This window comes from Chinchilla lanigera, unplaced genomic scaffold (assembly GCF_000276665.1).
Source record: "Chinchilla lanigera isolate Chin_1 unplaced genomic scaffold, ChiLan1.0 scaffold00002, whole genome shotgun sequence".
Lineage (NCBI taxonomy): Eukaryota > Metazoa > Chordata > Mammalia > Rodentia > Chinchillidae > Chinchilla > Chinchilla lanigera.
The window spans coordinates 36806118-36832609 of NW_004955403.1; the positions used below are offsets into that span (position 1 = coordinate 36806118).

The 26492-nt window shown below is 36.8% G+C and overlaps 1 protein-coding gene across 1 annotated transcript in view; it reads left to right on the top strand.

The window, feature by feature from the left end:
• Nek1 (NIMA-related kinase 1) overlaps positions 1-26492 on the top strand; it is a gene marked incomplete in the record, with an annotated part of 168654 nt that overhangs the window by 95870 nt on the left and 46292 nt on the right. The window contains 4 exon segments of the mRNA XM_013513368.1: positions 10839-10970; positions 13393-13458; positions 13637-13880; positions 24820-24972. Of these exon segments, the coding sequence (XP_013368822.1) occupies positions 10839-10970; positions 13393-13458; positions 13637-13880; positions 24820-24972 (595 nt within the window).

Here is a 26492-nt window from a genome sequence, read left to right on the forward strand (position 1 = left end):
ATATATGGGTCGGGAACCACAGAGTACAAGGTGTTGACTGTGTTGTTAATGGCCCAGAAATCTTACCCAAGGTGATTACCAGTCTGTCATGCTGGATACCTGTTTGTGCTTCCCGTGACATTTGACAGCAGTGGCAGGGGGTTGTGATGAAGCCGCATGGTTGATGGCCAGGCCTCGAGGCAAGTCCTTAGTTCATACCTCTGGGAGGAGAATTTCAGAACTTCAGGATTGTAGTTATCTCAGGCTGATGCAGGTATCGTCTTCCTCTAGGGGAACAGTCATAGTTGAAAGTGCAGGGCTAACCAAGAGGGTGACCTTAACAAGCAAGAGTTGATCAAGCTCTTCTGCTTGCTGAGCAGCAGGACAGACAGACTAACTTGGGTGTCCCCAGGGGTCTTACTGAAATCAGGCAGGCAGACAGATGGCTTCCTCCTCCCTTTGGGGTTCAAGGTCAGCCACTCAAGTAGGGAGCCAGGAATCTTCCACCAGACCCCTGAGAAGACTCGAGACATCTCAAGGGCCCATCTTCCCATCAGGACCTGGAGAGGTCCTTGCTCTGTCCTCAAGGGCCACATTTGGTAACCAAAGGGGTCAGTATGGTCGGTCTTCCTAGTCAGTGCACCAGATGCAACGGCAAGCAGAAACACTGAAGTGACACCCAGGATTTGGAGGCAGATTTATTTGCATCAACAGGAACTGATTAGGATCATTCCCAAAATATCAGGCCTGGATCTTTGGTGGTCTAGGGTTTATATAGGATAAGCAAGTAGGAAATACAGAGGCAGAATGACTTGTCAATTGGGGATTGGTTTATACAATGTGCATCATAGTAACCAGCTAAGAGACCAGCTGTCTGAGTGACCAGCTGTCTAAGATGGAACTGGAACAGGAACTGTTACATAGGCAACTAAGAAACTGGAATATACTGGAGGGTCCGGGGGCCGGGGGGGGGGCATTTTCTGTTACATTTTGACAGTTAAAATACATTATTACCCTCTGTTTCAACACTGAACAGCCTTAAGAAAGTGGTTATAAATAATATGTCCATGAGTTTTACGCAGAAGACCCAAGTTCTACTAATAAATTGTTGATGTAACCTTGACCTATAATGATGTTGCCATGTCTTGGTAATTACCCTGAGATACCTTGTGAGTTTTCAATTAGTGACTGGGTTTTGTTATTACGTCATTATAAAGGTAATAGAATGGCCTATCACTGCTCATTGGTTTAGATTTCATATCTGAACTTCTTTTTCCTGTTCATTAGTTCGGGTTCTTCTCGTTTGTTTAGTTGCCCTAGAGGAGGGACAAATACAGATTTGATTATGGAACATAAGCATTTACTGAAAGCTGCTAAAGAACATTGTTATAAATGCCAATAAATTGATCTTACACAATGGGTCATACACTTGAATCATAGACTGTAGACTCGTCAGATAACTTTTAATAAAATAAAATTTTAATGTAATATGTGAACATTTTCTTTATTTAAAATTATTTTATGTTGCCTGGTGTGGTCATGCACAATTATAATCATGTACTTAGGAGGCTGAGGCAGGATGATCATGAGTTCAAGGCCAACCTCAACTATAGAGTGAGACCCTGTCCTAAAAGAAAAATTCTGTGGGTTAAAAGATTTGCTTCTATAGATAAAGATGAACAAGGTGAAGAAAATTTTAATATGTACTTCACTATCTCCACACAATCACAGCTTCTCCATAGTCTGGTTATCTTTGATTGTACTCTGTTTAATTCATAGCAATTTTAAAAGTAGATTTTTGTCTCCATTACTTTGAGTTTCTCTTAATATAGAGAGTAATATAGAAACACTTCTGCTAGATATACTAATAGCCTATTTAACCAAAAGTTCAAAATAAAGACTTTTGAGACTGTTTTGCTACTATGACCTTTCTTTTTTTAAATTTTCATTCTTACCAGTACATGTTTACAGTAGATGATGATTACTACATTCATCATAGGGAGTTAGGACATGTACATAACACATCTTAATTCTTTTCTCATTCCTGTATCCACCCCACCTCCCTACCTCCCTCCATTTCGTGGTTCCCTTCCCTTTTGCTAAAATTTATCTCCCTGTTTCCTGTTGTGTGTCTTTTATTTTGCTCTTGTTCATAGAAGAGAAACCATATAATATGAAAGCTTGTATGTCTGATTTACCTTAACATGATTGCATTCATTTTCCTCCAAATGACTCAAATTTATCCCCCTTTATGGCAGACTAGTCAGTACTCCTTTGTGTGTAAACACTATATTTGCTTTATCCATTCATCTGATAATGGCCATATTTATTGTTTGCAAGACTTAGATATTATAGTTCTGCTACTGTAAACATGGTTATGTATGTATTATTATAGTATGATGTCTTTAACTTTAGGGGAAATGTCTGGAAAGGGTATAGTTGGGTCAAATGAAGTTTTCGTATTTAGTTGTTTCAGGAACTTTCATACTAATTTCCATAGTGGTTGTACTCGTTTCCCTTCCCACCAGCAATGTAGAAGGGTTCCTTTTTCCCTGCCGGCCCATCAGCACTTGTTTTATATTTCATTTCTCTACTTTCCATTTATATCTTTTATTTTGCTCTGTATTTATAATTTGTTTTCAGTAAGATTGGCTAAGAGTTTTTCCATTTTCTTTATTCTTTCAAAGACTCAGCTCTTTGACTCATTGATTCTCTATATTGGTTGTATGTCTCAATTTTATTTCTGCTTTGAGCTTTATAGTTTTCTTCCCTGTGCTGGCTTTGGGATTGAATTGTTTCTGTTTTTCTAGGACCATGTTTACTTGAATTTCCTCTGTTTTGTGATGGGGGCTTTCACAAGTATAAATTAATCTGTAAGGACTGCTTTCTATGGGACTGTGTCTCATGGGTTCTGGTATGTTGTACTACTGTTCTCATTTCATTCTAGTAACTAATTTGTTCCTTCATTTCTTCTGTGGCTCAGTGATTATTGAACAGCATATTATTTAATTTCTATGTTTTCTGTAATATCTTTTTCCATTGATTTCTAGTTTCATTGAACTGTGTATGGTCTGATAGTATACATGGGATAATTTCAGTTCTTTTCTATGTAAGCATGCTTTATGGGCTATTATGTGGTCTGTTTGGGAGAAAGTTCTATATCCTCCTGAAAAGAATACATATTCTGTTGTTGGCATGGAACACTGTAGATATCTATTAAATCCATTTGTACAAAAGTATGGTTCCACCCTTCACAATAGCATCCAAAAAAATGAAATACCTAGGAATTGATCTGACAAAAGAAGTTAGAGATCTATACATTGAAAATTACAGTACATTGACAAAGGAGATTAAAGGGGATATCAGAAAATGGAAAGATATCCCTTGCTTATAAATAGGAAGTACCAACATACTAAAAGTGGCCATACTCTCAGAGTTGTTATACAGATTTAATGCAATCCCAATCAAAATACTATTAATATACCTCACAAAACTATAAAACATTCCTAAAATTCATTTGGAACCAGAAGAGACCTACAATAGCAAAAACAGTTCTTGGCAACAAAGGCAAGGGAGGGGGCATTACAATTCCTGAAATTGTACTACAAAACTACTGTGATAAAAACAGCATGTACTGACAAAAAACAGACCTGAGGATCAATGGAACAGACTAGAAGATGCAGAAACAACTCCAAATGCACTCAGCCAACTTAACTTTGACAAAGGAGCCAGATATGTTTACTGGAAGAAAGGTAACCTCTTTTGGAGTCAATAACTAGGGTCTCATCCTATTAAAAAGCTTTTGCTTTTTTTATCAACAACAGAGAAAGAAATCAACAACAGAGTGAAAAGACAGCCTACAGAGTGGGAAAAATTTTAGCAAATTGTCTTTCAGACAGAGGACTTATATTAGAATATATAAAGAATTGAAAAACAAAAAATCAACCCCAGAAATTTAAAGACCCAATCTAATACTGGTCATCTGAGATGAATACGTACTTCTCAGATGAGGAAATATGAATGGCAAATAAATATATGAAAAAATGTTTAACATCACTGTTTAGAAAGATCCAAATTAAAACAATGCTGAGATTCCACCTCACTCCAGACAGAATGGCTGTCATCAGGAAATCAACCAGTAACAAATGCTTGAGGGGCTGTGGGGAAGAGGAACCCTTCTCCACTGTTGGTGGGAGTATCGCTTGGTGTAACTGCTATGGAAATCAATGTGGAGATTCCTCAGAAAACCAGGAATAGAAGTCCCATTTGACCCAGCTATTCCACTTCTGGATATCTTCTCGGAAGAATTAAAAACATCATACCACAGCGATATATGTGCACCTGTTTTATACCTGCGCCATTTGTAATACCTAAATCTTGGAAACAACTCAGATGCCCACCAACCAAGAAGTGCCTAAAAAGATGTAGTTGTTTTGTATAATTGAGTACTGCTATGCCATAAAGAAGGATAAATTTGAGACTTTTATAGATAAATGGATACAACTTGAGACCATACTCTTTAAGTGAAATAAACCATACTCACATATATAAACATCTTTTTGTCTCCCTGGTATGAGAAACTGAAAGAGTAAATAAGGACCAAAATGTACCCTATTATGAAATGGGAAGGAATTGTTCAAAAGGAAAGGAACTAGGGTTCAACGCTGATATTTCTTTGTTCATTTTTTGTCTAGTTGATCTATTTGTGATAATAGGGTTATTGAGGTCCCACTCTACAATTGTGTTAATGGTTATCTGATCTTATATGTCCAGTAGTGTTTGTTTTATGAAGTTAAGTGTGCATACATGATTGTTACAACTTGCCATTGAATTGTTCCCTAAATCAATATGGAGTGACCTTTGCTTCTGATAAGTTGTGACTTGAAGTCCACTTTGTCTGAAAATAGAATAGCTACTCCTCCTTTTTTTCCTGGGCTTCCATTGCATGGAATATTTTCTATCCTTTTATTCTCAAAGAAACTCAGAGGCTGAAAATCAATGTGTTTCTTGTATACAGCATACCATTGGATTTTGGGGTTTTTTTTATTCAATAAAACAATTTGTGTCATTTGACTGGAGAGTCAAGACCATTCACATTGAGAGTCATCGCTGTAAGGTATTCATTTATTCCTGTCATTGTATTGTTTTCCAGTTGCTTATTCTTTTCTCTCTCTTATTGCCTAACTGCTCACCTTTCCTAGTATGTTTATTTCAATAGCGCTTTTAGTGTTGATTTAGCATTGTTGGTTTCACTGTCTTTTTTTAGAATAGCCTTGAGAATTTTGCGGGGTGCTAGTTTAGTGATCGTGAACTTCATAAGTTGCTTTTTGTCGTGCAAATACCTTATTTCTCTATCAACCTTGAAATACAGTTTTGCAGGCTGAGTTGTAAGTTGTTGCCTTTCAGGATTTGAAACATTCCTCTCCAAACTCTGGCCTTTAAGGTTGTTTGAGAAGTCTGCTATAAAGTTTAATGGCTTTATATTTATAAGTGAATTGTTTCTTTTCTCTGATAGCTTTTGAGATTCTATACTTTATGGACTTCTGAGATTTTGATTACAGTGTGTTAAATTGCTTGTAATGTGTTGTGGAGAAGTTCTTTTCTGATCATGGGTATTTGGTGTTTTGTTGCCTCATTTATCTATACATCAATCTTTTCTTCATACTTGCAAAGTTTTCTGCTTTTATTTCTGTAAATATATTTTAATGCCATTTGTATTGTCTTCTGATTTTTCATTAATTCCATTTAGTCTTAGTCTTATTTGCATCATCTAGCAGCTGTTCTGTCTGCTTTCCATAATCTCTTGTTTTTAAGGTGTTTCTGTGTATGTGGTCATCTGCATCAGTTCTATCTCCTGTGTCACTTTTGCTGCCTATACTTTAAAAATCGAATTGTTAATCTCCTGGCTTTCTGTTATGAATCTTTTTGTAGACTCAAATCCTTTGCTTAACTGGTTGCTCAGATTTTCTGTCATTTTGCTTAGCTCAGCTAGCTTTTTATTAGTTTATTAGTTCCCTTCCCTTTCCCTTTCCCTTTCCCTTTCCCTTTCCCTTTCCTTTTCTTTTTCCTTTTCCTTTTCCTTTTCCTCTTCCCTTTCCTTTCCTTTCCTTTCTTTTCTTCTCTTTCTTTTTTTCTTTCTTTCTTATATACATCTGTCTGTCTGTCTGTCTTTTATCATTTCATATAATTCAGCTGTTTGGCTTTTGGTTTTCTCATTTATGCCCATGGATCAGTTTTAGGGGAGTTGGGAGTTTTGGGAGCTGTTTTGTTGCCTTGTCTTCCCCTATTTATATTATTTTTTGTGCTGAGGTTTGTGGGTTGATTATAGTGGAAAGACTTTGTTGATGATATGCAGATACCTTTAATTAGTGTCTGCTTTTCAGTGATGTACTTTAGATATGGCCAGCTATATGCCTTTGCCTTTGTTCCAAGATCCTACAAACTCCATTAATTTGGCAGGTGCAGTATAATTGTCCCAGTACCCAATTTTTGAGAAATTACCTGCAGTATTATTGATGGCACAGAGACAAACTAAATATTGGGATTAGGTCAGAACTCAACAGCTATGCCACCCTGGCAGTAGCAACAAAATCAGCAACAGTAATGTCAAAAACAAACTGTATATTGACATATCAAAAGAACCAGTGAAAGCTACCATTGCATCACCCTTAAACATTGAAAAGATCTAGAATTATTATATAGGTACAAAAACAGAGCAAATATTGATGTACAGTAATTATCTACTAAATATAACAACTATACCACCATTAACAGTAGAAAATAATTCAACAATAATAGCATAGAACTATCTAAAGTTTAATAATAAAGCTTAATAGTAATACTAGTAAAGGTGGAGTTGGCATGGAGTGGGAGAATAAAAGAAGCAAAGTTTGAAAAATAAAAAAGATGAGAAGGAGGAGAGAAAAGATAAAGGATCCTGTTAAGGGGCAAAAGAAAGTTAATAGAACTAGATAAAAGTAGCAGAAAAGAACCAAAAATAATACCCAACCTCCTCCCACAGACTATGATTAAAAACATAAGAAGGAAAGAGTCTCAAACAATTCCTCTGTGTTTGTGAAAGGGTGGTTTCTTTCCTGGTTTGCAGTATTAGAATCCAACAGATATGGGGGAGAGACAGTTGAGTCTTAATTTTGGTTAAATTCTATTTTGTTTCCACACTCACGTTAGCAGAGACAGATCCTCACAGTGAGGCCGGGTCAGCTTTCTAGATTGCTTTGTTCTTTTCTTTGTGCTGTGCTGTGTTTCTGCAATTTCTCTAGTGTTCCTGTCAGCTCCGTCCTGATTCCCAGAGATCTACTTCGGTTTTCTAGGTGTCTCAATTTGAGGTCTCACCGAGGATGTATTTTGCTGCCAGTGTCTACTGCCCCATTTTTAATCCTACCCAACTTTTACCATTCTTTAAAAACAAAATCTGCTAAGGTTTTCAGAATTTTTTTCCTAGGCTAGTATGCCTATAGTTTCAGAGAGTTGTGCCAGAGCCTTGTATAAGTTCTGTACGAATTACGTATGCATGTGAAAAAGGAAAAAAAAATTTCCTCTTCTGGGGTTCAAACCCAGGGCCTTGCTCATACTATAGTGTTCTGCCGTGAAACTATATCCTGTAAGGAATGAGAGACAAAGCAGAGACCACTCGATAGGCTTTTTTGAAAGCAACATGGCACTAGTGCAGACAGAGGGTGGTAAGGCCGTCTGTAGGGAACCGCAAAGCAGGCCTTTTTTATAGGGGTTGAAAGAAGGCAAGGGGCATCAGGTGGGAAAATGTTACTAAACATCAGTGATCAAAGTTCTGTGGCAGTCCTGCACCTCAGTGGGCAAAGTCCTTGAGGTGTCCAGTGTAAATTTTTGTGTGTCTCCAGATATCTGGGGACCTGCAAGATTCCTTGTCCTATCTTGTCTCTCTTATGACATCTTGTATTTGCCAATGACAGCCTCCTCAGTGCTAAGCTGTGTCCTCGCTGAGACCAATGCTGGCAAACAGGTTGGGTGCTGGGAGGGTCATCCGGTTCGAGCTTCCTACATCCTTACCCTGAAAGGATTTTTAAGAGGACAGCTAACTGAAGTGTAATTACCTAGAGTATGTAAATGGTGACTTTCCCTTTTAAGAGCTTCCTCAATGTTCCTATTATAGGTATCTGTGCAATAAATTTAGAAATAACTTCTAAAATAAACTTTATTAGCATGAATAAATTGTATTGTAGGTTGAAAAAGGAAGTCAGTGTTACTATATATTCTTACTATAATGAAATTGTTAAATCCATATTATCTCTCATTTAGTTATTCATACAATTGAATTATATTTTGAAAATTTTTTTAATTTTTAAAAATTTCTTTAAATTTATAAAGAGTTTGACTATTGGGTTTCTGTTTCTTGTCAACTTCTATATCTCAAAACCTCCTTACAGAACCCCTAAGTTTTATATCTGATCAAGGACAGATGAGAGGTTTTTGTTTTTATTTTGTATTCTAGAAATCAGAAACTTGTTTTCTCCAAGTTAGTTCTTTTGTTCTTTTGTTGTTCAATCTAAATACCCTTATTTAATACAAACTAAATAAATTCTAATTTCTACCTTTTATTTGATCCAGTACTGCATGCTTTGTGCAAAATCTTTAATTTAAGGAAACAGTGATTATAACATTCCATTTTAGGGAGAGAAAAATCTGAAGTTCATAGAAGTCATTAAATAATGAAAAATCATAGGACTAGTATGAGATAGTTTTGCGATTTGAAAGTCAGAGTATCCTGCTTCCACTATACAGTGGTACCTCAGTTCACAAACTTAATTCTTTCCACGATTCTGGAAGAGATGGCTACTTTCATGTTTGTATGTGAAAGATGGCCTTGGTGGTATTCATGACCTGATCCCGAGTTCACAAACAAAAACAAAATTTTGCCAAAAGCTGTTTGAGGACCACACTATAAAAACAAAGGGTTTGTGAACCGAAGTTCCGCTGTATTTTACAACCTCCCTGAGCAATGAATGGCTCTTCAAACACTGACTGCTCTGTGAGGGCTGTTCTTACTAGTCCCCCTTCTTGCTTTCCCCAGTCATTCCTCTGGTTTTTGATTGTTTCCTTTAACCTCACTTTAGTTAGCACACATTTCTTTTCTTTCTCTTTCATGTATTAATTAATTTATGTCTTCCCTTTCTTACCTAGTTTATAATACTTTGATAAGAAACTTTGAGTCTTACTTTGGATATTTGATATCCAGAATTGTGTTTGACATTAATAGGTAACTAATATATATTTTAATTCATTGGTAAATTAATTTTTATTGAATATTATGAATTTATTTTCTCATAAAATTGGAGAAATTACTTCTTTAACAATATTGCATAGTAAAGTTGGGGTTCTATAAATGCTACTCATTTCTGAACAATACATTACTGAGTTTCATTATTGTTCCTATTATAATGTCTGCCAGATATTTTTAGAAATAACTTCTAGTTTTAGAAATAACTTATTTCAACAGATTTTAAAAATGGATGCTATTGTTCAGAACTTTAGAACTTATTTTTATTTCTTCAGAATTTATGATTCCTTTGGGTATATACTTGATAGTAGTAAAAGTATCATAACAATATCAAAATATTTCAACATAATTTTGGGACTATGCAAGCTCTAGAAATTTTAAGGAGTTTTTAATAGTCACATCTTAAACAGTATACTTTTTCAGTAATGTTGAGTTGTAGGATTAAACCAATGTTTCCATTTGTTTTTTAACAAAATAGATGTTGGTGTAGAAATACAACCTACATTCCTAAATAATACACCTGCATTACTATTTTATTGTTAAAAGATGCTAAGTAAGTATTGTTTGTAATGTATATTCCTCAGAAATTCTCATTTTTTTCAGTTTTTAGTTTTTATTAGTCTATGTTTACATTACATAATGATTAATTTTATTGGGAAGTTGGTACATGTACATAACAGGTCTCAATTCCTTTTCATCCCCTTTCTCTCCCCTCCTGCCACCTTCCCACCATTTCTTACTCCCTTTCCATTTGAGAAAGATCTCCCTATTTCCTATTATCTGTGTTTTGTTTTTCCCACTTATTAATTTGAGGAAAAATAGAAGTACGGAGCAGAGTTCTTGCTCTGTTATTATTAGCGTACCTGAAATACCACTTCTTTGTATTTATTAAAAGTTTAGAATCTTCAGATTGTTTAGAATCTAAACGTAAGGATTAAAAACACATATATGAATGTAATATATTTTCAGTGAAGCAAAACTTATTATCTGTACCTGTTATTCTTTCCATCCTATTTATGTTGATATTTTTATAATAAGGGCTCCTATGTTGGGTGATTTATATTCATATTTGAAGAAGGTTTTGCTAAAATTTGCAAAAATTACAGGTTTTTTTTTTTGAAAGGTAAGGTTACTTAATATTTCTCTTGTCACCAAATGTTATAATTGATTAAAACTAAAATGAACAGACTGGGCTAGGGATTTAGCTCAGCGGCGCAGTGCCTGCCTGGTAAGTGCAAGGTCGTGAGTTCAATTCCCAGTACCAGAAAAAGTAAAATAAAATGAGCAGACTGATAGTGAATATTTTAGATTACTGTTTAGACCATTTTATAAAGCATTGATAGTGCAATGGATGTGAGTTGTGTAGGACTACATGACTCATGATTATGTTTGCATATGAGGCCAGAGGGGTTTTTTTGTATTCATTGTTTTATCCCCAACACTTGTCCCACTGCCTTGCTGAATAACTAATTGAGAAATGAGAAAACTAACTTGTATATAGAGTGCATAAAATGATTTTGTAGCCTTTTATTTCTTCCTGCAGATGTAAAAATCCCAAGTATGTTGATTAAATTCTTTTTTATAGTTGGTGGCTAAAGGAGTAAAGAGCTCTGATGTTCCTCCACCTTCGGGACACCATGAAACAGGTGGCTCCCCATCAAAGCAACAGATAAGATCTGTTATTTCTGTGACGTCGGCTTTGAAAGAAGTTGGTATGGTAAGTGTTCTAACATTTAGAAGTCTTCAAAATGAAAGGTTATTTCAAAGTAATTTAACAAAATTGCATATATTTCTAATGTTTCCTTTAGTTTTACTATGGGAAAAAAGTTATTTCTCAAGATTTATTGGGTTTACTCAGAATTTGAACTTTTCTGCTCAGATTTTATGTACAGGACTACATGGTAGATAATTATATACTCAGCCCTCTATTTCTGAGAGTTCCACATCTGTAGTGTTGAAATATTTGGGAAAAAAAGACGGTATTGCTGCTGATGTGCACTGTGTGCTGAGGCCTACCATGATCACATCTGTACTGAGCATAGACTTTCATTCTTGTCATCATTCCCAAATGGTGTAGTACAATGACTATTTACATTGCACTAGATGCTGTAAGTAATCTGGGATTACGTATAGTCAGTATATAGAAGATGTGCATAGATTATATCAAATAATATGCCATTTTATATGAGAGACTTGAACATCTGTGGATTTTGGTGTTCGCAGGAATGGGGATGTTCTGGAACCCATCCTTTGAGATACTTAGAGGGACTGTATATCAAAATGACTCTTTTCTACCTTAAAGGCCTATTAAATGAATAAAGTATATACAGAAGTGTACTGAAAATAAAGCAACAAACATTTTTATACTACAACCCTCATCGTTAATAAATCTTTACATTTTAAAATATTATTTCTTGCCACACTTACTGGTACACATCTATAATCCCAGCACTGTGGGAAACAGGGGCAGGAGGATTGCAAGTTCAAGCCCAGCCTGAGCAACTTAGTGAGACCCTGGCTCAAAATAAAAAATAAAAAAGGTTAGCGATGTAGCTCAGTGTGAAAGCTCTGAGTTCAATCCCTAGTACCCCTCCTCCAGTTCTTTGATACTTAAATAACTAATTCTTGGACTTGAGTCCAACACATGAGTCCAACACATGTTTACATTTACTTGAATTTTTGTGACACAGTAAATGGTAGAGGATTCAGTGTAATTGCACTTAATTCATAAATTACTGCCTTCTACTTTTGAAGCTGTGTATGCCATGCAGGTCATAAAACAGAGAAACATGGACAAGTATAAAGTTTAAACTTAGAAGTATCATGTCAGGTTTCTGAAGCATGATACTGGTAAGAGTTCTGGGTTGAGATGGACGGGCTTATGATGTGGAATTTCTACTTAGATTTCAAAAGAAATAAAGGAAAATAGTGTATTGAATCATAATACATTAACTCCTTTTTCTCCTTCCCTGTTACTGTTATGCCTTTTATTCATTTAATTTTATTAAGTTTTTACAGACTACAGAAGTTATTGATTGGTACACTAATCTTTTACAGCGTTTGTATTTATCTTGAAAATAAGACCTAGTAGGACAGTCTTGTTTCTTGATCACATTCCAGAACTTCATATAACAAACTATTGTTCTTCAAGTAGGTTTTGTCTCTTTTTCTTTCTCATAATGACTTTGCATGTGCTACATTGTTCACTTCAACTTTAGATACCACTGTGTGGTTTCCTTCCTGGTACCCAGTCTTACATCTCAAGTAGCTGTTCATCTCTCTGGTTGTAGCGACTGATAATTCCTGGCCACTTTACTGGGTAAAATGTTCCTTGTCTCATTTGCATGTATTATTTTAAAATTGACTGCTATACCTATTTTCAGCTATTAAAACGAGGTAATCATGTAATTAAATTTTTTCTTACTGTATTATATGGATAAACATTGCTTATTTACAGCTTTGAAAATTAGTTACTCCGAGTCTTGAAGATACCTTTGGTTTTCATAACAACTAATTTCTCCTTTGAAATATTTTTAAATTCTAGGTGGTCTAGATTACTTCTACACTAATCAGAAAACAAAATACATATTGTTAATAAAGCATATGGCACAAAACTCATTCTTGTTATCATCTTTACTTAGAGAAGAAAGCCAGTCCTCAATTGTGTTTGATACTGTGGCTTAAATGTTTAATACTATGGCTTAATAAGAAAAAAAAAAAAAAAAATATATATGTATAAACATGAAGACAGTTTCAGAATAGCACAGCCTGTCTTGAATTAGTTTTTTATTTTTCCCATTGACTTTAAATTACCAAAAGTTAAATACCAAAGAGGAGGAGGATACAGTTAAACATGTGAGCAATATTCCAAATATATGAAAAATAATTGAGAATTGGCCCTTCTGTACATTGTCTATTAATTGATAATATTTAAATGTTTATCATTACTAGTAATGAAGGAAACTGTTAGCAATTTACGGGAATAAAAAGTTCACAGCAAGCAATTTGATGTACAAATAAAAATAGCAAAAATCCTGGCATTTTTAAGGTAGACTTTCAATATATGTTTGCCAAAGCAAACAGAAAGGTAGATTTTTAAAATAACAGTATTTCTTACTCTGTAACTATCTGTGTTTTAGGACAAAAGTTTAATTGATTCCCATGAAACTTCAGAAGAAATGCAAAAAACCAACAGTGCTGTTTCAGTAAGTGCAATTTTCAAAGTTTCTCTGTCAGTCTTTTTTTTTTGGTGTTGGGGATCGAGCTCAGGACTTTGCACTTGCCAGGCAGGCACTGTGCTGCTGAGCTATATCCTCAGCCCCGACTTCTGTCAGTCATTTAACTTCATCATGTAGATTCTAAAATATAGCATAACTGTTACAGAGTAAGCGAGAAATACTGCGGAGGTTAAATGAAAACCTTAAAGCTCAAGAAGATGAAAAAGGAAAGCAGCATCTGTCTGATACTTGTGAGATGATTGTTCCTGAAGATGACAAAGATAATGAAAAGGAAAAATCAATTTCATCTGATCGAAAAAAGTGGGAGATAGGAGGTCAACTTGTGATTCCCCTGGATGAGTTAACGCTGGATACGTCCTTCTTGGCAACTGAAAGTATGTATAAACACGGTAATGTCTTATTTTGTGTTAACATACGTGTAAGCTGTGGACTTGCCCTTTGAAGGAACTAACACTTGGATTAAGAGAGCCAGGAAGAATTCAGTTTTGGTTTTCTTTCTCCTAGAAGAGAAGTGCTACCCTTTCCTAGTAAAATGTGAAAAATGTACAAAATGAGTCAGCCTAAAGAATAGCAAAGATTTTTATGCAGAATTGTATAGTGTAAGAGATGGTATTCATGATGCATATTTAAACTGTATTAAATGGTTATATTAAGTAATTGTATTACTTTAACCTTTTACGCCATGTTATATTAATCTGTTACTAGGAGTAATTCTTGGTTTATTTTTATACTGGGGTGTGAACCCAGTGCCTCACACATGCTAGGTAAGGTCTCTAACCCACTGAGCTACTTCACTTATTTATATTTGTTTATTCATTCATTAATTTAATTTACTGAGGTAATTCTCACTAAATTGCCCAGCCTTGTCTTGAATTTCTGATCTTCCTGCTCCAGCCTTCCAATTAGCTAGGATTACAAGCTCCTCCATGCACAGAGAGGAATGATTCCTAATGAGAACCAGAGAATGAACTTTGATAGAACCTGAAAAAGGTCCCTTAAGCACTTAGCTGGGATATTGAGAAAATCTAACTTAATGATTCATTTATCCAGCAATAATTCCTGAGTACCCATTATTTTCTTACACTGTCCTGTGCACCAGGGATACAGCAGTCAACAAAGTAGAAACATATGTGTTCTTATGGAGCTTAAATAAGGGCGAGTCTGACCATGAACAGGTTTAATTTTAAGTAATTTTTGGATGAAATATTTTTGTTGAATTCTTTCTTGCATTCAAGAAAAGCCTAAGACTTGATTACATTTATTTTATTTATTCAGCAATTTTATTATCTATTATATGCTGCCTATTTTTAAGCAATATCATGTGATAATCATTAAGACATAGCCCTCCACTTAAGTGGGGTAGTGTGTGCTGGAAAAGGTAGCAAGTAAGGAGCTACTGTAAGAATACTACCTTAGTTACTTTCTCATCTGTGGGACAAAATACTGGACACCCATAGTTTAAAGAAGGAGAAGCTTATTTTGGCTCATGGATCAGTCCATAGCTGGCCAGCTGCAAGGTACAAAAGACATGGTGGGAGGGGTCTGGCAGAAAAACAGGTCATGTTAAGGCAGCCAGGAAACAGAGAGAGAAGAGAGGAACGGCGCAAGGGTGATACACCCTCCAGGTCACACGCCAGTGCTCCACCTCTAAGAGCAGTCAGCTGTGTCACCCCATGATCTGGTCAACTTAGAAAGCCCCACCTGTGAGCGCATGTGGCCCATGCGGGACATTCTTGATCTAAACCATGACAAATATATATGAAGGCATAAATCAGTCTTGGGAAACCAGGGAAGTGATTTTAGAAAATGTGACGTGCTGAAGGAAAGAAGTAGTTTGCTAATCCAAAGGCAAGCAGAGGTTTGGGGCAGAGAATCGCCAAGACCCAGGAGTAAGGAGAACACATGAAGCTCGGGGCGCTGGCTCCAAGTCAGCATGGATGGCCGGTGTTCGGAACGCCTGACAAAGGCTGGCAGCCACAAAGTCTTGGAAAGGCTAAGCAGAGCAGTCAGGAAGGCTTCTCCATGTTGATTCTAATAAATAATACAGAGGTACTCTGAGTGCACGCAGAGACTTTAAAACAAGGGTCAGCATGTTTTCTCTAAATGACAGTATGTTGAATATTTTAGGCTTTGCAGGCCTTCAGGTATCTGTTGCAACTTCTCAACTCTGACAACTGTTGAACAAAGCAACAGTATGTATGACTATAATTTTATTTCCAAAGAAATTTTATTTCTGAGCTGGGCATGGTGGTGTATACCTGTATCCCAGAACACTGGGAGGCTGAGGCAGAAAGATCACAAGTTTGAGCCCAACAGGGACAACTTAGTGGCTTAATGTGACCCTATAGTGCCTTCTTGGTTTACGGTTTCAGTGTTAGTTCATTTTTCAAACCTGTTAGTCTGTTTGGATGTACTTAGCATGTGCACCCTGACTGATCTGAGTCCTGGGTAGTGGTCCGTTAGTGCAGTTTCCAGAGTCTTTGATATGCTAAAGAGATGAAACGTGTGCATGTTTGGAGGGTATGCAGAGGAAATCATAGACAGCCTTCTGGGCTCACTTCCTTGGATGTTCTCTCCTCTATCGCCTGGTGTTCTCCAGCTCCCCCGGATTCCTCTCTTTCATCATCTGACAGAAAGCTGAGACTTACTTGGAATATGTGGCCAGAAGTTAGGAACAGCAACGGGGCTTGGCCCTGCCCTCTTGGTACCATAATTCCGCCTAACAGAAAGGTTTCCTCGCCCCGGTTTGTCTCATGTGAGGGTCCCATTTTCAGCTGCTCCTCTCGCCATCATGGGATTGTATAGGGCCAAGGAAAAGATAAAGAGGTTAAAGAAAAATATGGGGAGATTCTGCTTTCTGTCTAAGCCTTAGGCTTTCCATTCCCTGTTGCTCAGGCTGGAACAAGAGAGCTGTTCCTGGAGCTGTCTGTTTGCACCCTGGTGCCTGCTTCTGGAGTTCTGCTGTGTTTCAATCCTGAACCCCAGGGATGCTGGCTACTCCACCACTGCTTTGCTGTATTTCAGTTTCTGTCTTCCCGGTGCAGCAGCTTTGTGTATTTCAGAGTTCTCAAATAGCTGCTTTATACATTTTGTCCTGTTTTTTGTTTTTTTGAGTTTTGGGACTGCTGTGGGGGTGCTGGTTGGTTAGTTAGTTATTTTGTTTGTTTGTTTGTTTTTACAGTACTGGGAATTGAACCCAGGGCTTTTCCACTCAGCTGCATCCCCTGCCATCCGTCTGCCTGTCCATCCCTCTTTCCTTCCTTCCTTCTTGCTCCCTTTCCTCCTTCCCTTTTCCTTCTCACTTTTTTCTTTCTCTTCCTTCCCTTGTTTCTCCTCTTTCTTCCTCCCCTTCTCTCCCCTCCTCTCCGTTCCCCTCTTCTCCCCTCCCTTCCCCTCTCTTCCCCTCTCTTTCCCTCTCCTCCCCTCTCTTCCCCTCTCTTCTCCTCTCCTCTCTCCTCTCCTCTCCTCTCCTCTCCTCTCCTCTCCTCTGCTCTCCTCTCCTGTCCTGTCCTGTCCTGTCCTGTTCTGTCCTTTCCTTTCCTCTACCAAACTGAGCACTTTTCTTTCTTCAAAGAAAGGATCTCACTGGGTAACAAAGTTACCCAGTGCTGGCATCATAGATGTGCAGACTGCGTCTGGCTTGTTGTGGTCTTTGTAGCTATATTTAATGGTACACACAGGTCAATGTGTGCTTATTTCCTCTTGTTAGTAACAGAACTCTTATCTTTTAAAGAGATTTAAATTTTTAAATGTCTTTTTGTGTTTATCCACTCAGTTACTATTTCTAGTGCTCCTAATTTCTTTGTTTAGACCTGTGTTTCTGTGCTCCTGCCATGTAATATCATGTAACCTTGGACTGAATGACTTCTTTTAACCTTCCTTGCAGTACAAGTGATGGATTCTTTATACTTTTACATATTAAGTATTTCACCTTAATTTTCAAAAGGTGTTTCCTGTGGGAGTAGAGTTCCCGGTTGGCAGTTTTGTCTTTCCATGCACTAAAGACATTGCCTCCCTCTCTCATTTGCATTGTTTCTGAAAGAGATTTTGTCCTTATCTTTGTTTCTCTGTATATGACTTGACTTTTGTCTGTTAAGACTCCTCTTTATACAGGTTTTTAGCAATATGATTATGAAATGCCTTGGTGTAGTTTTGTTTCCTTTCCTTGGGGTTCATTGAGTTTCTTGGATCTGTGGGTTTATAATTTTTGTTAGATTTGGAAAGTATAGGTACTATTTCTTAAGATATTTTTCTGTGCTTCCTACTCCTTCTGTCCTTTGGGGACTCAAATTTCACTTGCTGCCTCTTACCTCAGAGATGCTCTTTTCACTTTTTTTTACATTCTTTTTTCTGTGTGTCCATTCCAGATAGTTTGTATTGCCCTAACTTTAATAGATGACCATGTTTTTCTGCCATCCTAATGTATTGATCCCATCCAGTATATTCCTTGTCTTAGATATTTTTATCATCTGTAGAAGTTCAATCTTGTTTTTATATCGCCACGTGTCTGTCTACTTCACTTTTGAATCATACGGCATACTGTACTAAAATCTTTATTAATGTATTTGGCCTATTAATTGTTAACATCTGTATCAGTTTTGGGTTCATTTTATGGATTACTTTTTCTTGTTATTATGGGTCATATTCCTTTATATGATTAGAATTTATGGTTGGATGTCAGACATTGTGAATCTTCAATATTCATGAGATGAGATTAGATCGATGTTTGGATTAATACTAATTTTTTCACACTATAGGGATAAGATCCTTTTGTCTACTCTACCCATTGCACTACAAATTACAAAGTTTTCCAGTGGGACTGGTAGCAATAGATGCTATTTTGTGTCTTACATGTATTCCCTGAAATCATTTTATTCCCTGAAATCCTTTTAGCATTCATTTCCTACCTTAGGTAGTTGTCTTACGCATTCATTGCGATCACTACCCCACTAATAATGTTACCCTCTGCAGATCTCTGAACTTTGGGAGTCTCCCGAACTCCGATGTGGTTCCCTCTTTAGCTGCAGCCAAGAAAGTCTCTCAAGGCAGTAATCTGGGGCAATCACAGGAATCAGTGTTTGTTTATTTTCTCTCATTACCTCTTATCTAATGTCTTAAAGCTGCTGCCTTACATGTTTTTTCTAGTTTTGGTTATTTATAAAATAGTATATCTACAGTTAACCTATGCCATCTTACAACAGCAGTTTTTAGAGGATATTGCACTAATTTACACAGAAGTTAATATACCCTTCACTAAGTTACTGGAGGGTAATGAAGAAAACATATTTAAGGCATACTGGAAGGCAGATCTGTGGGGCTTCATGTGAAACTCAGAGTTCATCAGAGGAAGAATTCTGAAAATTAAAGAACAGGCAGAGTTAGGAAAATTAGGAGACTGTGGTTTGATTCATAAGGAAAAAGAGAGCACTTTAGAAAGAGATGACAAATTGAAGGCTAAAAATTTGTACTGGATTTGTCACAGAAGAGGCATTGTGATCTTGGTACAAGTAGGGTTTAAATTAGAGTGCTGGAGGCAGAAATAAAATCCAATTAAGGAGTTAATGGAAGGAGGAAGTAGAAAAGGAGAGTTTAGAACCTTTTAGGGAAACTAAACTGTGGAGGTGAAGGGAAAGGTAAGATGTTACTTAGTAGGGATGTAGGGTCGTTGTAACCGTGTGAAAAGAGACTTGAAATTATTGTATGCTAATTAGAAAAGGAAAGTATATTATGTCACTGGCCCATTTTAAAACCTAATTGATTCCATTCCAATTAGAATAAAGGTCCTTTTCACCGTCTCTCAGGCGCTTCTCCCCCTTGGTTGGGGCCTTGCCTGCTCTCTCTCCATTTCTTTTACTTGTGTCGCTGTGAACTCCCCCTCACGTTTCAGCTCGTACAACACGCCACCCTTTTCCCCACAGTGCTCCTCTTCTTCACCAAGTGCTTTAGGTAGCTGCTTATGTCCTTCCTCTCTGCCCCTGTTCTTGGCTCTCCTTCTGTTTATGAAGGTCCTCTCTGTAGCACACTCTTCAAAAATGTTAACTAAAAATATAAAAATAAAGTTACCTATTTGTAGTTCTAATTCTTCTCCTAGTGAAAAGCCCTTACATTATGTGTTTACAGCATTTGACATACTGGATCTTGTCACACCCAACACACACCAACATATATAGCCTATGAATAGGAGACCTCTTCTGTCACTTTTGAAACAGACTATTATTTACTGTCTTTAAAGAACTAATGACATATTGTGATTATTTTCCTCCTTTGTTTAGTATCTTTCTCCTATGTTTCCTTTAAAATATCAATGTCTGACTAAGCTTGTCTGATTTGCACTGTATGTTTTGAACTCTCTAACATTTAGCACGGCTTTTAACGTGAAAAGTGGTCAGTCAATAAGAGGACAGCCACTGCCCCTGTTGTGAGATCTCTCAGATGGTGGGGCTGGATATGATTTAGAGAATCTCTGAGGCCAGACAGGGAAGGAGGGCCCAGAAAATACAAGTGTGTTTTACAAGAGTTGAGAAAAATAACTACCTGATTTTCTTAAAGTGGGAAGAATAGACATGAGTGAATGAAAACACAAGAATTGGCTAATCAGTTATATTTGTTCCTTAGAAATAAAACAATAATTACGTATCATTTGTACTTTTTTGGACCGTACTTTTACTTGTATCTTGTATATTTTTACTTGTATCTTATAAATCTTTTTATACTACTATATGAAAAATTATTTTTCAACCCAGGTGTGGCAGTACACGCCTGTAATCCCAGCACTTGGGAGGCTAAGGCAGGAGGATTGCCGAGAGTTCAAGGTCAGCCTGGGCTACAAAGTGAGCTCAAGCCCTGGCTGAACTATATAACAAGACCCTGCCTCCAGAAAAAATTATATTTCATACCCATGTAATAGTCCATTGTAGTGCCAAAATCACTTAATCTTCTGGCATTTCATTGTAAAAAATTTCAAACGCATAGCAAAATTGTTATAATTTCACATAACTTCCATTTATAATCTAATCATTAACAGTTTACTGTGCTTACATGGTCAGTATTATCCTTCTATTCATTAGTCTATCTTTTTAATAGAGTTCAGAATAAATTGCAGATATCAGTATACTTTTCCCTGAAAATAATTATTAGAGTTCAATATTTATTTAGAAGCTTTTATTTTTTTATTAAATGTATGAACAAATCATACAAGTACATTTTCTGAGTTTTAGCAACTGCTTGGCCCTACATACCCTAAATCCCTACCAAAATATAGAACATCAGCATCACCCCAAGAGGTTCCATGTCCCTGTCCAGTCAGTTTTTGCCACTTAGCTCTAGAGGCAGTTTTTTTCCATTCGTAGATTACCTTTCTTTCTTCTAGAATCTCATGTAAACTGGCCCTTGTGTTCTTTTGCATCTAGTTTCTTTCACTCAGCATAGTTATTTTTGAGGTTCATCTGTATTCTATGATGTTTCTTTTTAAATTTTTTCTTTAAATGTTACTTTGGTATTGTTACAGTCACTTCTGCTTTCTTTTGGGGTGGCTGAGTATTTTTTATGATTCAATTTTATCTCTGACTCATTAGCTGTAGTTCTGTAGTGCTGCTATTTGGTATTCCCTTTAGAAGTCATAGTATATATTACTAACTTGTCATAATCCACTTCTAAGTGATTCATTACACTTCAACTATAAGAACATTACAGTATTCCTGCATTTATTCCCTTCCAGCCTTTAGGGTGTTGTTTTGCCATTTTATTTTGTCGTATCTCAACTTTAAAGAGATTTAAATAATACGAGATAAGGTTTTCTGTATTTGCCATGTACTTAGCATGACCAGTGCTCTTTATGCTTTCATGTAAAGCAAATTCCCACCTGGTGTCATTTTTCTTCTGCCTCTAAGGCTCCCTTTAAGAATTCTTGCAGTGCAGTCCTGCTGCTGATGAATTCTTTGTTTTCTAAACAGAAAGGAAAGGTTTATTTTGGCTAAAATAACCTGGTTATTTGTTCTCCATCCAAATGGTTATAATGATGAATTCTTTTAGCTCTGTAAAAGTATTTTGCCTTCCTTCTGCAAATATTTTATGAGATAAAAGTTTAGTTGACATACCTATTTTCTTTACTTTCTTTTTTTTTTTTTTTTTTTTTTTACAGGGTCTCACTATATAGTTCACACTGGCCTTGAACTCACTTATATAGCCCAGGCTGGCCTTGAACTCACGGAGATCCTCCTGCCACAGCCTCCCAAGTGCTAAGATTACAGGCATGCACCAGCACACTTGGCTGTGATATATTCTTTTTTTTATTGCTTTAATGACATTACTGTCCACATTACTTGTGATGGGAAATCTAATTCTGATTCTTAGCTTTATTCCTGTGTATGTAATGTGTCTCAGTATTCTCTAGCTGCTTTTCAGATTTTTCCCTGTAAACTTGGTTTTAGTGAATTTGGTTGTGATATGTCTTGCTGTCATTTTCAGTATGCTTCTTTTGCTTGGATTTTGTTGCACTTCTTAGGTTTATGAGTGTACAGTTCTCATCAAATTTGAAAAATTCTACAAGTTCATTATCAATTGTTAATATTTTTCTTCTCTACCATAACCTGTTAATATTTTTCTTCTAATTACCATAACCACTGTTTCTCTAGCTTGTTTTTTTTTTTTTTCTAGTACTGGAAATTGAACTCATGACCTTTCGCTTGCCAGGCAGGCGCTGTGCTACTGAGCTAACTCTCTAACACCTCTAGCTTGTTGAACATATGGAACTCAACTATAGTAACAATTATAAATGTTCCCTGTCTATTATTCTAATCATCACAATTATTGGGAGATTGGTTTTAATTGGTTGACTTTTGTCCCACTTTATTATAGGTCATGTTCTCCTGCTTCTGTGCATGCTCGTGTTCTTTGGGAAGAGCAAACACTGTGAATTTTAATTTGTGGATTCTCTGTATTTTTGTGTTCCTATAAATATTCTTGACCTTTGTGCTGGGACGTAATTCAGTTACTTGTGAATAGCCTGACCTATTTTAGGTCTTGCTTTTAAACTTTGTTAAGTAGAACTGAGCAGTGTTTAGTCTACAGCTAATCTTTCCTCTTTACTGAGTCAACAGTCTTTCTGAATAATCTGCCTGATGCCTTGTGACTTGCACGAATTTCTTTTCTGACTGATGGAAATAGAACTATTTCTGCCCCTGTGTGAGCTCCACCTATTATTCAGCTACTGCTTTCAGGTGGTCTCTATCTTGCAAACATGAGCCACTTTGGCCTCCCTGAACTCCCAGTTCTGTCGTCTCAGTTTAGAAAGACCACTGACTTCCCCCAGGGTTTCGTTCTCTGCATCGAAGGGGTTGGACTTTATTTTTTCATATTAATGTGCAGACATTTTGTTTGTTAAAGAGATTTTACTTAGCCAGGCTCAGTGTGCAGACCTGTAACGCCAGCTACTCCAGAGCCTGACACAGAAGAATCACAAGTTCAAGCCCAGTGCAGGCAAATTATAGACTTTGTTTCAAAATAAACATAAGAAGGTAGCTCAGTGCAAAGACCCTGAGTACCACAGGGATAAAAGAGAGCATTTACATCCCATTATATTGCTTTGACACCTTTGTCAAACATAAATGAATGGTTTTTTTGTTTGTTTGTTTTGTTTTGTTTTTTGGGTTTTTTTTTGTCTTTTTGAGACAGGGTCTCACTATGCATTTCAGGCTGGCCTTGAGCTCACTTTATAGCCCAGACTGGTCTCAAACTTGCAATGATTGTCCTGCCTCAGCCTCCCGAGTGCTGGCATTACAGGCGTGTGCCACCACGCCCAGTCAACATAAATGAATTTAAATTATGTGTCTATTTCTGGTTTCTCTACTCTGTTTTTATCCCTTTAAAAATTACTTCCATATTTACACTGTTGGTTGTAAAAACTCAATACAGTATTAATTGCTAATTTGTGTGTATTTATTTCATGAAATTGATGCATTAGGCTATATCAACTTGTGTAGTGCCAGTGGAAATCCAGATAACTGAAGGTAGTCATTTTGGTACACACCTTTACTCCCAGCTACTTACTTAGAAGTCTCAGATGGGAAGATCACTTTAGCTCATAAATCCAAAACTAGCCTAGGCAGAATAGCGAGACCTCTGCATTTTTTTTTTTTTTTTTTTTTTTGGTTTTTCTCTGGTACCGGGAACCGAATTCACAACCTTGCGCTTGCCAGGCAGGCGCTTTTGCCGCTGAGCTAAATCCCCAGCCCCGACCTCTGCATTTTTTAAAAAAAATCTGTATTCCTATACCTTCTTATATATTATATCCTGTATATTACTGATAGATATGTACATGCTTCATGTTTTACTATTAAATGTTCTTACAACTCAAACTTCAGTACATAATTTTCTATTTTATGCTTTGCCAAATTTTATTAGAATAGTACACCCAAAATTTTTATTACTGGGAAATGTCAGTTGCCTATTTATGAAATATAAGACAAATTTTCTGGTGTGTGTGTGTGTGTGTGTGTGTGTGTGTGTGTGTAACCCAGCACCATTGTTACAGTCCCATGTAGCTTAATTACTTTTCTCATTACTGAGACAAAATACCTGACACTCCAAGTTAAAGGAGGAAAGCGTTTATTTAGCTCAGATTGCAGAGGTTTCAGTCCATAGTAGGCTGGTTCCAAAGCAGGTTGGCATGGCAGAGGGGTATCGCAGAGGAAGAACATTCCATGACATGGCAAGCAGAAGGGAGCTAGCACAGAACAGTAGCCGAAGCAGCAAGTCTGCTTTTCTCTGTTATCCCAGCCAGGCTATAAACCGTTTGGGTGATGCCAACCACATCCAGGGTTGGGCTTCTGTCTTCAGTAAATTCATTCATCTACACCTAGACGGATGCTAATTCTAATCAGTGGACTAATTTAGTTCCACATGCCTCAATCCCAGCATCACATGCCCTAGATCCAGCCAGCTCTGAAAAGCTCCACCTTTGAGCACATGAGGCTTTGTGGGGATACCTAGATACAAGCCATAACAACAGCCATTTTATTTTTATTTTTATTTTGAGATAAGGTTTCACTGAGTCACTGAATTGCATATGCTTAACTCAAACTTGTGATCCTCCTGCCTCAGCCTCCCGGAGTGCTAGCATGTACCATCATGCTCAGACATAAAAGAAGACAAATTTTCTTAGAAATGCCCTTTTTAACTTAAGTATATATCTTAGGATTTGTTTTTCTGTTCAATATCTTTTTGATATAATTGCTATCTCATGAGGTACTCATTTGGATAAAGGACCCCAAACATGCATTATTAGTATGTTCTATCATTGAAACTTATTTGTGTCTTTTTTGTGTATAGAACGTACAGTGGGAGAGGTTATTAAATTAGAACCTAGTGGCTCTCCAAGAAAAGTATGGGGGAAAAGCCCTACAGATTCAGTTCTAAAGATACTGGGAGAAGCTGAACTTCAACTTCAAACAGAACTATTGGAAAATACCACTATGAGAAGCGGTAAGTAGAGACTAGTTGTCTTTCTCACTAGAAGTATTATCATTTTAAAAATTGAATGTTTAAGGTGTTTCAACTTAAGTGAATTATTTGAGATAGTTCATCTTTTTGTTATAATCACTTCAAATAATGTAAAAACAATTTTACTTTCTGGAGAATTGTCCTCAGTGGTACTCTTGAATTTTGATCTGACATGATCTGGATTAGATGCAAAATAAAACGGAGTAAGAAATATGCATGGAGGAGCTGGAAAAGTCAGAACAGTGTTTTCTATGGGAAAAAGTATAGGTGCATTGTATTAAGATAAATGGTGTATATTTTTGTCTGGAGTTGGGAATTACACTGACTAACAGGTACTTCTAGTAGTTATAGCAGACATTCTCCTAGGAGTAGGAAGGGACAGTTGTCCTGAGGCAGGAGAAAGCACTCATTTGCATATGTCATGTGGGTTTGGAGATTATAGCTGTGCGGAAGGAAGAGTGTCCATGCATAAAACAGGTGTTTTCAGATTAAATAGCTTGTTTATTATGGTAAGGAAATTGAATGTAGTTTTCCTGTCTGGGGAAGTGTGTGTGTGTGTGTGTGTGTGTGTGACACTTTCTGTGCTCTCTTTTTGTCATTCTTTTTCTCCGTTTCTCCTTAAAGTTTAGAGTGAAACTCATGTCTGAGGTTAGTGGTAAAATACCATAGGAGGTAAGGTTGTTGACATGTTCTGTATCAGAATTGGCCGGATGCTGAGAGTTAGACAGTGAAACGAGCCCCTGTGCACATGTTACTGAAGAAGCAAAAGTAGATCGCTACCGTTTTATTAAAGGTCAGTCTCCTAGACAGTAATCATTTCTTTTTTTTTTTGAGCCAGTGTCTCACTATGTGGTCCAGGCTAGCCTAGAACTCGTAGCCATCATCCTTCCTCAGCCTCTTGAATGCTGGGATCACAGGCATGCACCATCATGCCGAGCCCCATTATTTTTTTTAAAATAAAGGAAAAAGACAGTCTGAATAAAGTAGTATATAAACTCAATGATTTTTTTAAAAGGCAAAAATACAAAGGATATAGATCTGCAGTTTTTTCACACTCTTCTATTAGTAAATTGTGCAAGTACATGAAAAATACTATCAAAAACAAGAATAGTATTTTGTTGGGGTTTTTTGTTTTATTTTGAGACAAGATGTTACTATGTGGTTAAAGCTGACCTTAAACTCACTAGGTAGCCCAGGCTGGCGTTAAACTTATAGCATTCCTCTGGTCTCACCCTCCCATGTTGGGGTTATAAGACAGTAACACCAGGCCTGGCAAGAATAATAGTAATATTAATAGTAATATTATACCTCAGTGTGGACCTATTTTCAGAATGCCTCATGCTTTATTCAAGACAAAAATGCCTCCAGTCTGAAAAACATTTTTTAAAGTAATGATTAAAAAATTCAGGTCAGGGCTGGGGATTTAGCTCAGTGGCAAAAGCGCCTGCCTGGCAAGCGCAAGGTCGTGAGTTCGGTTCCCGGTACCGGAGAAAAACCAAAAA